This window comes from Phaseolus vulgaris, chromosome 2, assembly GCF_051622355.1.
Source record: "Phaseolus vulgaris cultivar YP4 chromosome 2, ASM5162235v1, whole genome shotgun sequence".
NCBI lineage: Eukaryota > Viridiplantae > Streptophyta > Magnoliopsida > Fabales > Fabaceae > Phaseolus > Phaseolus vulgaris.
The window spans coordinates 31,481,470-31,493,678 of NC_143499.1; the positions used below are offsets into that span (position 1 = coordinate 31,481,470).

At 34.9% G+C, this 12,209-nt stretch overlaps 1 protein-coding gene across 4 annotated transcripts; it reads right to left on the reverse strand.

Moving 5' to 3' along the window:
- On the reverse strand, positions 1-10,756 carry LOC137811450 (E4 SUMO-protein ligase PIAL2). 4 transcript variants are annotated; one of them, XR_016518640.1, is made up of 17 exons: positions 10,408-10,756; positions 9,914-9,986; positions 9,706-9,771; positions 9,180-9,245; positions 9,011-9,093; positions 8,778-8,832; positions 8,634-8,699; positions 7,149-7,216; positions 7,018-7,066; positions 6,842-6,926; positions 6,650-6,751; positions 6,485-6,536; positions 5,328-5,379; positions 2,890-3,006; positions 2,179-2,467; positions 1,658-2,096; positions 1-887 (listed from the first exon to the last, which is right to left on the reverse strand). XR_016518640.1 is itself a non-coding variant. In XM_068613213.2 (16 exons), exons 1-16 carry the CDS (start codon positions 10,566-10,568, stop codon positions 159-161), a joined length of 2,634 nt encoding a protein of 877 aa, XP_068469314.2. In that variant the 5' UTR covers positions 10,569-10,756; the 3' UTR covers positions 1-158. The 4 variants fall into 4 exon arrangements, 3 of the variants coding, with proteins under 3 accessions (XP_068469314.2, XP_068469316.2, XP_090154711.1); XM_068613213.2 differs by having other exon boundaries at positions 1,658-2,467; XM_068613215.2 differs by having other exon boundaries at positions 1,658-2,467; positions 8,768-8,832; positions 10,408-10,668.
- Positions 10,757-12,209: the final 1,453 nt, after the last annotated feature.

A 12,209-nucleotide genomic window follows, 5' to 3' on the forward strand; every position in this document is an offset into this window, starting at 1 on the left:
TTCACAGAACAGAAAACAAAACCTTTAGAATATGGATGTCTGAGAATAAGTCGTGTGAATATAATGCTGTGTGTTTGTTTGGTACTAGATTAGTGTATATACAGACAGAGGGTTACGAGATAAAGGGCGTGAGAAAGTGGAGAGTTGCAGAAATGTGATCAACTGGAAGTACGATTATGAGCATTTGCATTTCTATTGTTAGCAATAAGCACATCCTGTTGGGTCCGTCTGAGAGGTTGTGGAGGTGGTGGTGGCCTTGAAGTTTGAGTTTGTGTTGGCGTAATTATTCGCTGCGCAATAGACTCATCGTAAGGCTGACTTAAATCTAGACTTCCACGCATTCGTCCAGTGGGAGCCCAATTCTGTTCTGATGGCGTACTGAATAATTCATCAGGCCGAGAAACTGACTGTGCTGTGTTTCCTCTTTTTTGATCCCTCTCACTTGCAAAAGGTGTGCCTGCAACATTGCTTTGATTTTGGACAGAAACTAGTGGTGGTGTCCGTCTAGCAGGCTGATGAGCAGCCATACCCCTAGCTTGTTGGGTATGAGCAGTGGTACCAGCTGGAGGAACATTCCTAGCATGCGAAATACCTTGTCGGGCAGCCGGTGCAGCAGCCCTGCCCGCCGCCTGTAAATTTCCAGATTGTGAAACACCTTGCTGGATGTGAGACCATTGGGTAGTAGATGGTCGCATTGGTGGGGGTGGTCGGAAATTTAGAGGCAATCGAGGTGGCCGATTATTCAGAGCTTGCTGCAGGTGTGAATTTCCAAAATCAGATAACGAACTAGATCTGGATTGGTTCTGCAATTGAGTTGGTGTTGATGTAGATCTGGATTGGTTCTGCAATTGAGTTGGTGTTGATGTGTTCTTTACTTGTACACGATTCTGATTTCAATGAGAAGTAAAAGGTAAGTGCAAGAGACATGGACTCAAAGTAACTCAGAAATTTAAGGTTCTAACGAATGATTTTGAACTCCATAGTGAAAGAAATTAATTACAGGCATCAATGATTTTTACAGTATAAGAAATGAAGAATACCAACTCAATATAAAGTATAATAGACAAATGCACATCTCCAAAGGTTGCCCTGACGTCTATATAATTTCTTTTAAGATAAATAAATATCATTCTTTCCTGAAACCAATTTTCTTGTTTCCCACTGATCTTTTTCTTGGATAAGAAATGTAACAGCTACTCCTGATTTCTCGACGGTATATGTTTTAAAGCATGCTAATATGGAAGTGCAATCACCCAAAAAACTGATCCAATACGGAATAATTATATACGAGGAAAAATTGGTTTGAACCTATCAAGGAAAAGGAAAATCGAAAAATGGTTAAGGTGGTTTGAATAGAATGCTACTACGGGTGATCCAATGATTTTTAACCCGATGTGACCCATGTACTTGACCTTACCTAGTGGAATTTGACTATTACACTGGGAAAAAAATAAACAATTTAAGTTCAGAACATTATTATTATGATCTAGTGTTTCAGTTGTCAATTTTTCCTTTCAAGGTACCACAAGATATTAACACTGAAAGATAAGGAACATAACATAGAACAGAAAGTACCAGTGCATCCTCAAAAGCAGTCCCTAAAAAAAGGTAGTAATAATTTAGAACAAAAAAGTAAACATAGAGCCAACAAACCAACCTGTGTTGCAGTGTGATGCCGAAATGCAGGTGGATTCATTGGGGATCGAGAAAAACGTTGCTGTCTTTCAGTATCACTTAGTATGGCTTTCAAAGTATCTACAGTAGTAGAGCTAGGCAAAGGAATATGAGAAGAAGAGGTATTGGTAGATAGCAGGGAATTATTTAAACCCAATGCCTGGGATTGGACTGGGAGGGCCTGAACAGCTACTGGAGTTCTAGTAATATGTCTTGGCACTGAGGATGACCTACCATACTCGTTAACTGAATTCATATGATTCATCTGCATCTGCAAATTGTTTGGTGCCAAAAATTGATTACGCATGGCAGAGTTAACAGCAGAGTTATTGTCACGACCTGCAGATTCCTGATTAAATGCTGGAGAAACAGTATCAGGCAGAACAGGTAGCTCAGAGGTACCAACCATTGGGACATCAGACCTATTACGGGCAACATAAACCCCAGAGAAAAAGTCATCTATTTGAGCAGCAACATTTCGATTAACACCAGGAGAGTTCATACCCAAGGAAGTTGAATTTGGAGCGACAAACTGATTTTGAACAGATGCCTGGAAAGGTTTTCTATCTACAATTTCAGAACAGTCCATTGTCTCCAAATGATCATCATCTTCAGTGAGGTCAACAGTCCCAGGAGAGCAAGTATATTCCTGTGGTTCAGTTTGTTCCTTTTCATAGTTGGGGGCCTTCTTTTGCATCTTATCCACATCATGATCCTTTTCCGTGACTGCCTTCCAAGATCCATCAGCAAGGACAATCACTTCCGTAATGCTCTCACCAACATTTTTCAGGATCTTTATTTAAAAAGAAAAAAAAAATAGAAGTTTATTTTTCATTTCTTTACAACCTTTCATTAACCCTAGGGTCAATTTGGTGTAACCTTAAAATTTGGAAGTGTGCAGTGGAGGTTCGAGATTAGCATAAAAAAATAACTTAAAATTTCCACTCCCAAACTTAAGGTGACGCCAATAACCAACATTTTTCAGGATCTTTATTTTTTTTTAAAATAAAAATAGAGGTTTATTTTTCATTTCTTTACAACCTTTCATTAACCCTAGGGTCAATTTGGTGTAAGTGTAACCTTAAAATTTGGAAGTGTGCAGTGGAGGTTCGAGATTAGCATAAAAAATTAACTTAAAATTTCCACTCCCAATCTTAAGGTGACGCCAATAAACAATTGATAACTCAATTGAAGGATTAAAGTAAATCAACTTACCTCAACCATGTTTCGGTCAAGTCGAATATCAGCATAACAGACATACTGATTGCAATGAGGGCAGCGCCAGGATGGCCTTTTTGAATTGATACTAATGAAGTTGTTAAAGTCAAAACACTACAGTAACAACAGAACAGAAATATGTCAGGCAGAAGGGAAGAAACAGATGGGGAATATATAAATATTTACATACTTCCACATTACACAAAAAGACTTGTAACAATCAACCACATAAATTTATCACTTTAGAGGAATGTCAATGACAGTCTTTCACTCTATAATTTATTGAAATTTATTCGAAATCACTAATTTTAGCAGGTTTCACTTCCAAATCAGAAAAGTCACTAAATTAGAAATGGGATCCACCAAAATCGGTTATTTCCAATAAATTTTAGTCAGTTGTAGTGTGTGACAAAGAAAGTGTTGTTAGCATTCCTCTTCCACTTTTTCTTGAGAAGTAATTATTCTACATACATTTAAGCAATTCTAAGTACTATTATACGGATCAAATACTAGAGATAATGGCATAAGTTAAGTGTTAAAATAGCTGCTTATTATTTTGTTGTAAAGCTTTTATAAAGCTACTTTTTTGGTGTACCTAGGATGTAGGAAGTAGCCTCTTGGTCAAGGAGGATACCATGACAATTTTGAGAAAAAAGCTAGCTAGTGCTATTCCCACTGAAGATGCCAAAAGCCTGACTTCCAACTGTGTTGTTTTGTGGCAATCTCTCGAGCCTGTGTCTGGGAGATACTCAGATCCTTCAAGACATGTTTCTTTTGGAAGAAGTTACAAAATAAGTTTGCTAATGATAATGAGTGTCTCTTTGATGTAATTCAAATAGTAGTCTCCTTCAAAAAGAGTAACCATGATATGGTCTCATGTAGCAAAAGTTCAGACTACAGTAAAATAACTGAAAAGATTTCTTCTAGCAAACTCATTGGAGAATATCAACAAAAAACTTGATAATTATACACAGTCCTCAATGTACAACCTGCCTTTCTCAATCTATGGAAGGTCACATGATCCATATATAATTGACTTAGGTGCCTCCAAATCACATTTCTAGTAGTTCTTCTCCAAAAATTACTTACCTTGATACTGTAGTCAATGGATCTAAAGTTGCATCTCAGGAAAGTGGTCAAGTTCTTTTATCTCCTTTAAATCTTAATTTTGTTTTGCACATTCCTCATTATCCTTATAACTTAATTCTTTTAAGCCAATTAACTCATTTATTAAAGTGTTCATTAACATTTGATGTCAATCCCTTTGTCATAAAAGAACATAGTACAAGTTGTTTGATTGAAGAAGACATGAATCACAAGGTCTCTATGACCTGAAAACAATCCCTCATGTGTCCTATTTTGTAACCTCAGCTCCAAAGCTTTTGTATAACCTTTTGGGTCACTCAAATTTGGCAAAGTTTAAGATCATGATTCCTAGTCTCAAGAAACTTCCAGTTTTAGATTGTGAATCATGTCAATTTAGACAAACATGTTCGGTCATCTTTTCCTAAGCAAACTGAAAAAAAATGTGACTTGACTTTGTCTACAAAACATTTGGGGATCGAATCATGTCACATCTTTTGGTTTTATATATTTTGTAACCTTCACTGATAAATTCTTTCAATATTCTTGGGTTTATCTAATGAAAGATAGATCTGAACTTTTATTCATATTTATGTCTTTTAATGAAATTAAAAGGAAAGATAATCAAAATCTTCATAAATGACAATGCTAAATAATATTCCTTCCATACCATACACCACAAAAATATGGCATAATAAAGGAAATTTCATTGAAATTGCACATTCCATATTGTTGAAAACAAATATTTTGGTACATCATTAGGGAGATGCAGTTCTCACCACAAGGGACATTCCTGTGTTCATTCAACATGTTTTCCCTATTCCATCCTTTGATTATTCTAGCTCCTTCTAATTCAATGTTTCATGAGATATCACACATAGAAATCAACTATCATTTTTGTCAGGGAGAATCTGTTGTCCAAGGAACTTAGTACCAGATATACCAGCTCCATTGACCAGCTAGCGAACATTCTAATTAAGTCTCTGGGCCTAGAATTCAGTTTATATGTTTCAAGCTTGGTGCATACACTTTATATGCTCCAACTTGAGGATAAGTGTTGAAATAGTTGTTTGTTATTTTGTTGTAAAGCTTTTATAAACCTACGTTTTGGCCGTGCCTAACTTTAGGCTGGGAGGAGTCGTAGGCTGTAGCCTCCTTTTCATTATATATACAAAATACATCTGCTGAGAAGACACAATGACTTATGGTCATCCTCTAAATTCAAGTAGTGACAATGGGCTTTATCGCATAATACACTTCTAAACTCAATTTTAATAACTGTGGTAAGTAACATGTTAGGACCCACCCTAATCATTTTCCACATTAAGTGATGCTAGTGCAGGAAGAATCACCTGGAAATGTTTGCATGATCGCCCTTTAACAGGAGTCTTAATACGTGTAAAGCTGTTTGTACAGATAAAACACAAGACCATCAACTTAAAAACCATTACGAAAAGAGAAAGATTATCATAAAAATTGCAAAAAACACAATGTACTTCAAAGATAATTGAGCAAATTGTCTTAAGCACAATTTCCGCACGGTAAAGCATTCTAGTAAAAGGCAATGAGCCTAAGAATAAATATAACAGAAGAGTGATAGAAAAACCATACTCACAAGATAGAAAACATAAAAAAATTATAGCTAATGACGACAACAACACTGAAAAAACAATGTTAAAATCGCGAGAATTTTCTGAAGCTGTAGTGAACAAAACTTGTATGTCCAATTAGATTGTAACTCACAAAAGGCATATGTTTATGTACGTGAACTAGCAACAATTGCTGAGCATGGAGAATTATATCAGGAAGAACCAATTATCAAGCATTCAAAATATTGCAGTGTATTAGTTACGAAAAACAAGATCAGAATTAGATCAAGAAACAGACTGCCAGGTTCTGTTTGGATAAATAGAAATATAAAATTCATTATGATGGATACTAAAAAAATCATCATTAGGAAAATTGAAATCAAGATAAAAAGAAAAATTTCACACTAAAATATTTTAAATAATTTATATTTATTAATGCCATAGATATTCAATTAAGTGCTTTGGGGAAGCCACATATTCAGTGTTCATTCATATCTAACTGTATGTAGCTGAACATGAAAAGGCAGAAAACAGCCAATTAAAGAGGACTTGTTACCTCTGACTTTCCATAGTGAATACATAAAGCAGTTCTAACTAAAATTCAAACACAAATATAGCAAACGGAAACTAGATTTAAAGAAAACAGTATTGGACCATCAACATATTAATTGTGAACACACAATGGATAAGAGCACAAATGACTAACTCCATGGTTCTTCAAATTTAAGGTCAGTAAAGGGCCAAATTTCTAAGGCACTAAATCCATAGACAGTGAGAGACTAAAATAGATCTCCAACAAAATCTACCATCTATGATACTACTATGCCCGATATTAAAGATGGGAAATCTAGCAACTGATAAAGCAGAGAATAAAAAGTGATCACTGATCAGTGGTTTGAACAAAGAATATTACAGCATACCTTATTGGACAACTTAGCGAAATCTGTGAAGCCCCCTCAATAATATCCGAATCTTGTTACAGGTAAAAGAATAACAATGAATTATCAATGGTGGATTAATACAAATAAGAATAAGATGTAGGTTTTTTTTCTGGAGTAAAGTCGTTATACATATCCAAATCATACCAGAATCAACAGAGGTAACAACAGGCTGGAGATAATCTTGAAGTACTGGATCTTCATGCAAGGGTGTAAAACTCATATATGCAACGAGTACAGTGTAATGACCTTCACAATGATAATGCTTACAATTCAGAAAGATGCAGATATTGAAAGCTAAAAGGATGACAGGGAAGAATAGTAGTTTTAAATGATTACCAGTGAAGTGGCCCACAGCTTGAAGAAGATTTGTCCCAAATTTAAGCATACCAGTCACATCAGTTGGCATTTGTGGTCCAGGATCCTGATTAACAAAATGACAGTTAAAAGTTTATGCCAAACTTTACAAAAAAGTCTACTAAATTTTAGAATGTGTGAGCAAATATACAACAAACCATTTGAACATTAGTCCTATTGATTACTCCTTTTCCATTGAGGAGAAAACTACAACATATGCAATAAAAAGGTCAGTCAGCATCAACATAGAATCCATCCACACGTTTAATATGTTCAAAAGCAACCATACTTCACTTGCTGAGGACTTATGAGGCATGCTGATATCTCAATGTTATCTATCTGTGCCACCAATAAAAACTGCAAGTTGAAATAAGTAATATAACTTAGAACATAAACCAAAAATAAAAAATAATAATATTGGGTGTATTCAAATTACAAATAAAAAAACAACAATGATATTACTATTATTGTTACCGAAAGCAAATTGTGACTGAAGGTACAAAAGAGTCTAAAATATGCTAAACATTACATAAAAAATGAAGCAAGCAACATCTTGAAATATGAGAGAACGAAAGAAAAATCCATATTATTTTATGATTCCCAAAACCCTAATATGAATGTATAGGTCAATTCTGATAAATGAAAAATTAGAAAATATGGACAATGCACAATACATTTTGATAATATATACCACCTTGATATGTGTACCAATAACAGATATCCTATACTAATTTAGTTATTTACATATTTACAACACTACCACTTCAGCCGGTGGATGAATGTCAATCATTCGCAGCTTGCCAATAAGCTGCTAAATCACTCAGTAGGAAGACCCTAGTTAAAACTAGGAGAAAGTATCATACAATGGTCTGCCAAAGGGAGACTTTGTAAATATACTGAGTCCATTGTGAATAACTTCTCCCAATAAGGCAGTACATTTGGTGAAGAATATAAAGATCATTAGGGTTCTAAGGTACTACTAAAGCAGTGTGGTCTTGGCCTACCATATGAAGGCCTTAATGTACAGACGACAGTGCCAAAGGTGGCTGAACTCTGGGCCTGAGCAAAATATGATAATAGTGAAGGTGCCAAATGTTGCAATGAAGGCAGTAAATAGAGGGGCACAACTAAGGTTGCATATGTTGTAATCAAGGCAGCAAATAGAGGGCACAATGAAGGTGTCAAATGCAGCAATGAAGACAGTGAATTGAGGACACAATGAAGGTGTCAAATGCTGCAATGGAGATAGTGGACGGAAGGCACAATAAAAGTTCCAGATGCAGCAAATTGAGGGCATAACAAAAGGTGCCAGATGCTACAATAACGAAAGCTAAGAGGGCTGCGATGAAGGCAACTGTTTTTATTTTTGCACAGGCAGTGTCCCCAAATTGGAGCTTTGCTACCAAGTTAAAAGAAAAGGAAGATAATAAGCTTTACTACCATCTTAAAATACAATGAGAGAAGAAAACAAGCTCATAAATATTATTTAGTGAATCCTAAAAGGTACAAGTCTCTAATAAATTAATCTTCACCAACCATCTGGATTATCCCCCCAGGTATTAATCATAATTCACAAAGGATTATGCCAGATAAAATTTTGTATAAAGCCCGAGTTTATCACTGCACCAAGTTTTGAGAAGTTGTGATACTTGAAATGAAGTCCCAAATTAGATAATAACAATATTAAAAATGAACATTGGCAATTCATTTGCATACCCAAAACACACTATATAGCCCCAGCTGAACAAAACAAGTCAATTTGAGCTATTCTTACAATTTTGTCTTTAACAAATTCACTCTTTGTAATATGAAAATCGACCACAGAAGCTCCATATCCAGGCTGCATTGCAGGTAAAATAATATTAAATATGTTTTCAACATGAAATAAGAACTGAATTGACAACTCACAAGGAACCACCTCCTGGACCTCAATTGATGCAAGTATTGAACCCAATTTAACATTAGGGTAGAACCTGCTTGAAAATCCACATAAGCAAACTATTACTATTTCACATTAAATGATAAATTCAGATGCATTATTCCTCATAGGTCCTTTCATTTTTTCCTGGTTATCATTATTGGCTATGGTGATAACTGTAACTTGTTAGATACAAAAAATACACAAAAGTAAAAACGCTCATAGGACCCTACTTCTCCATTATTGTTGATATTTCAGAACTGCACTGTCTAGGTCTAGCATTTATAGTCCCCACACTGCTGTAGACTTTTCCGATCTATACTACAAAAAGATGATGGTAAGAAATATGACAACTAGAATCCACCGGATAGCAAAAGAAGAAAACAAAACATATAAGTAAACCTCATCCACAATAGTAAGAAGTTCTTCTGATTCTTTTGATTGGAACCATCCAATTTCACAGGCACCCTACAATGACGGAAAGTATCAGTAGGAAATTCAAAACTGCATAAATGTCATGGTGCATAACTTTGGGATGCTTCTGAGAAACATATTATGCGTAAGCACAGAAAAGCTGGTATAAATACATTGTCCCACTTTCATTCAGATTCTTCAACTTGCGATATAAAAGATCCAAAATTCTTCAAGAACTAGAAAACCACTCAGATTCAGATATCCGTATCAACTTCTTCATTTGATAGTTTTAACACAAGTATTGTGCCAAGATGCAACAACACCATGCAGTTGGCAACAATACCTGAAAACCTTCACTTAGTTATCCTGTAGTCAACACCAAGTATGCACCTCAAGACCAATTAATTGGTCTTCTTCCCAATTCTCCAAAACCAATGTTTTCATTAGTCATAGAAAATGCAAATTCAACAAGTTATTGATAGCAATGAGCAACAAGATGGAAAAATGGACTTACCTTTACAGATATCAACAACACCATCAGAGCAGCTTGCGAAAGTTCGTCGTTCTTTAGTTGACAAATCTACATGGAAAGGGAAAAAGTAAAAGCCTCCAACATACATGCACATCATAATCTAAAAAAAAAAACTGATGAAATTTCTTCCTGGTTCTATCACTAAAAAAAAAGTGAAAAACAGACACCCACATAATGCAATGAAAATCACCTGCTTCACCAGCAAAGGCAGCTCATGAGCATTGCCTGGAATTTCCCCATTGGCAAGTGCATAATCAATGCCTCTGTAAAATGTCAAAAATAAACTAGTAAAAAGTCAGCACATTCAAAACAAGAAGTTAACAAGATTGCATGCAAACCTAAGTATCCTCCTCCTTCTCTTCTTTTCAGCTGTTTATTTATTTACTCATACAGATAATAAATATCCATTGTTTCCTTGATGCTAAAAACTTTAAAACTCCAAAATCAAAGGATAATGAATTCCATTGCTGCCATGGCAACGATGTGCACCACAAGAATACAAGAATACTGCTGATTTTCAATATAAATTTTCACTACACACTACTAAAACCCAATACTTTGAAAACTAAGGTGCTTCAACTAAAACATAAACACATACATTTAGAATCTGTCACAAAAAGTAGCTGATACAATTCCGGAGAAGAGAAAAAATAATAAAAAGAAGGTAGAAGAAGATAGAAATACCGAGAGAGGGAGAGGCAGTGGTTATAAAATTCTTTAGGATCGCCTAGGTTGCCGGGTTGAGCAAGCCAAGCCAAACGCTCCGTAACTTTGTTGATTCTATACATGTTGATGACAGACGGCGGCGAATTTGGCGGCAGTGGCAACCCCGCCACCCCGTTCATTTAAGCTTCGGAGTTTATGGAACTGCAAATGACCGCGGAATCTGCTCCAAAATGATTTCCTTCGCCCGCAGAGGGTTTCAATTTTGCCTCGCAATTAGATGGGTCGTAAGCTTAAAACGGGTCAGGTCTTGGTGGAAAAATTCGGGTCAGGTTGCTTTTACCCGAGCCAATCAAACTTGGTTAACAACGGTAACTGGAATTTGACTTTTGGACTTATGAGGATAAAAATATAGTAATTAAAATATGAGTTTTGTAAATTTTAAAAAATTACTTAACTTCTTAAGTAAATTAAAACTATGTATAACAGCTTTTCTGCTGAGAGTGATATAATTTGTGTCGTTTCTTCTTTTATCTAAGTGTTTATAAAGCTGTCTATTTGACTCTTGCTTCAGGAGCCAATTCCAATTAGCTTTTAAAATAAACCTTCTTTTTTGTTGACTCAATAAAGAAGTGAACTGAAAAAATCTTAACTTTAAGTTCCCATATAAAGTATGTTAGAGGTAGGATTAAAGTGAGTTTAATCCATTGTTAATTAATTCATAAGGATCTTCTAAAATTTCAAGGATTACAAAAATTTTCAATTATAAATTCATATCTAAATTTTACATTAGTTAAAAGTAATTTTTATTATTTATAATTTGTTAATTAATTTATAAGTATCTTCTAAAATTTCAAGTAATTTTTATTATTTATAATTTGATTATATTATAAATAGAACATATATGAACAAAAGAGAACAAACATGAAAGAAAAAGTAAAAGGAAGACTGATGATATAATAATGAATATCTCTTTTATTATTTTGAAATCATAAGAAATACTCTAAGTATATACAAGTTGTACATGTTATAGGTCTAGCCAAAGAAAAAAATAATCAATCAATAAATACTAAAATCATTACAGACAAACACAAAATAAAACTTATTCACCTCTATAAAGAGAAACAACTAAGACTTAAAGAAAACACAATTAATATTAACATTTTTCTATAACGTTTGTATCAATATCCTTTAATAGATTATAAGATTATGGTCCAGTATGTATAGGTTGACTCAATCCAATTTCGATTATGACGATCTGACATTGTGTTTATCGTATGTTTGACCTTGTCAATCAGAACATGATTTGATATAAAGTTCGTTCGATAGGGACTTTATTTAACTTGGTTTGTAGTGGGTGTGACTAAACTTCACCCAAAGTAGATCCAAGTCAAATTGATCCAACATAACTCAACTTGATACGATCTGAGGTAGGTTTGACTCTACTCAAGTCGTTGTGAGTCCAACATGACTTGGTCCGATGTGGGCTGAGCTCAACCCAACTTGACATGAATTCAAGTCAATTCAATCCAATTTTGGCCCAGTTCAACTACCCACAATGGAATTGACTTGATTTCAAACGGAGGTGGGTCGATCTTGATTACGTCTAAGGTGAGCTCGACTCTACTTTTCCTAAAGTGAACCTAAATCAATTTAATCTAATGTAGGCCAAACTAGGTTATTTTCAACGTGGATCTGATTCAATTGATCCTAAAGTGGACTCAACTCAACTTAGCACTATATGGACTCAATCAACCTTGGTTTGCCATAACCCAACCTAACCCCCAATCTGACCCCATCTACTTGAATTGGGTCTAATCCAA

What these genes read in the sequence shown, in the direction of transcription:
- LOC137811450 (XM_068613213.2), bottom strand. Translation starts at nt 10,568, where the DNA reads ATGAACGGGGTGGCGGGGTTGCCACTGCCGCCAAATTCGCCGCCGTCT. An exon ending in ATAAGTCCTCAGCAAGTGAA is followed by an intron (nt 7,067 to 7,148) that starts GTATGGTTGCTT and finishes CATATGTTGTAG; the next exon opens with TTTTCTCCTCAATGGAAAAG. An exon ending in AGCTGTGGGCCACTTCACTG is followed by an intron (nt 6,752 to 6,841) that starts GTAATCATTTAA and finishes ATCATTGTGAAG; the next exon opens with GTCATTACACTGTACTCGTT.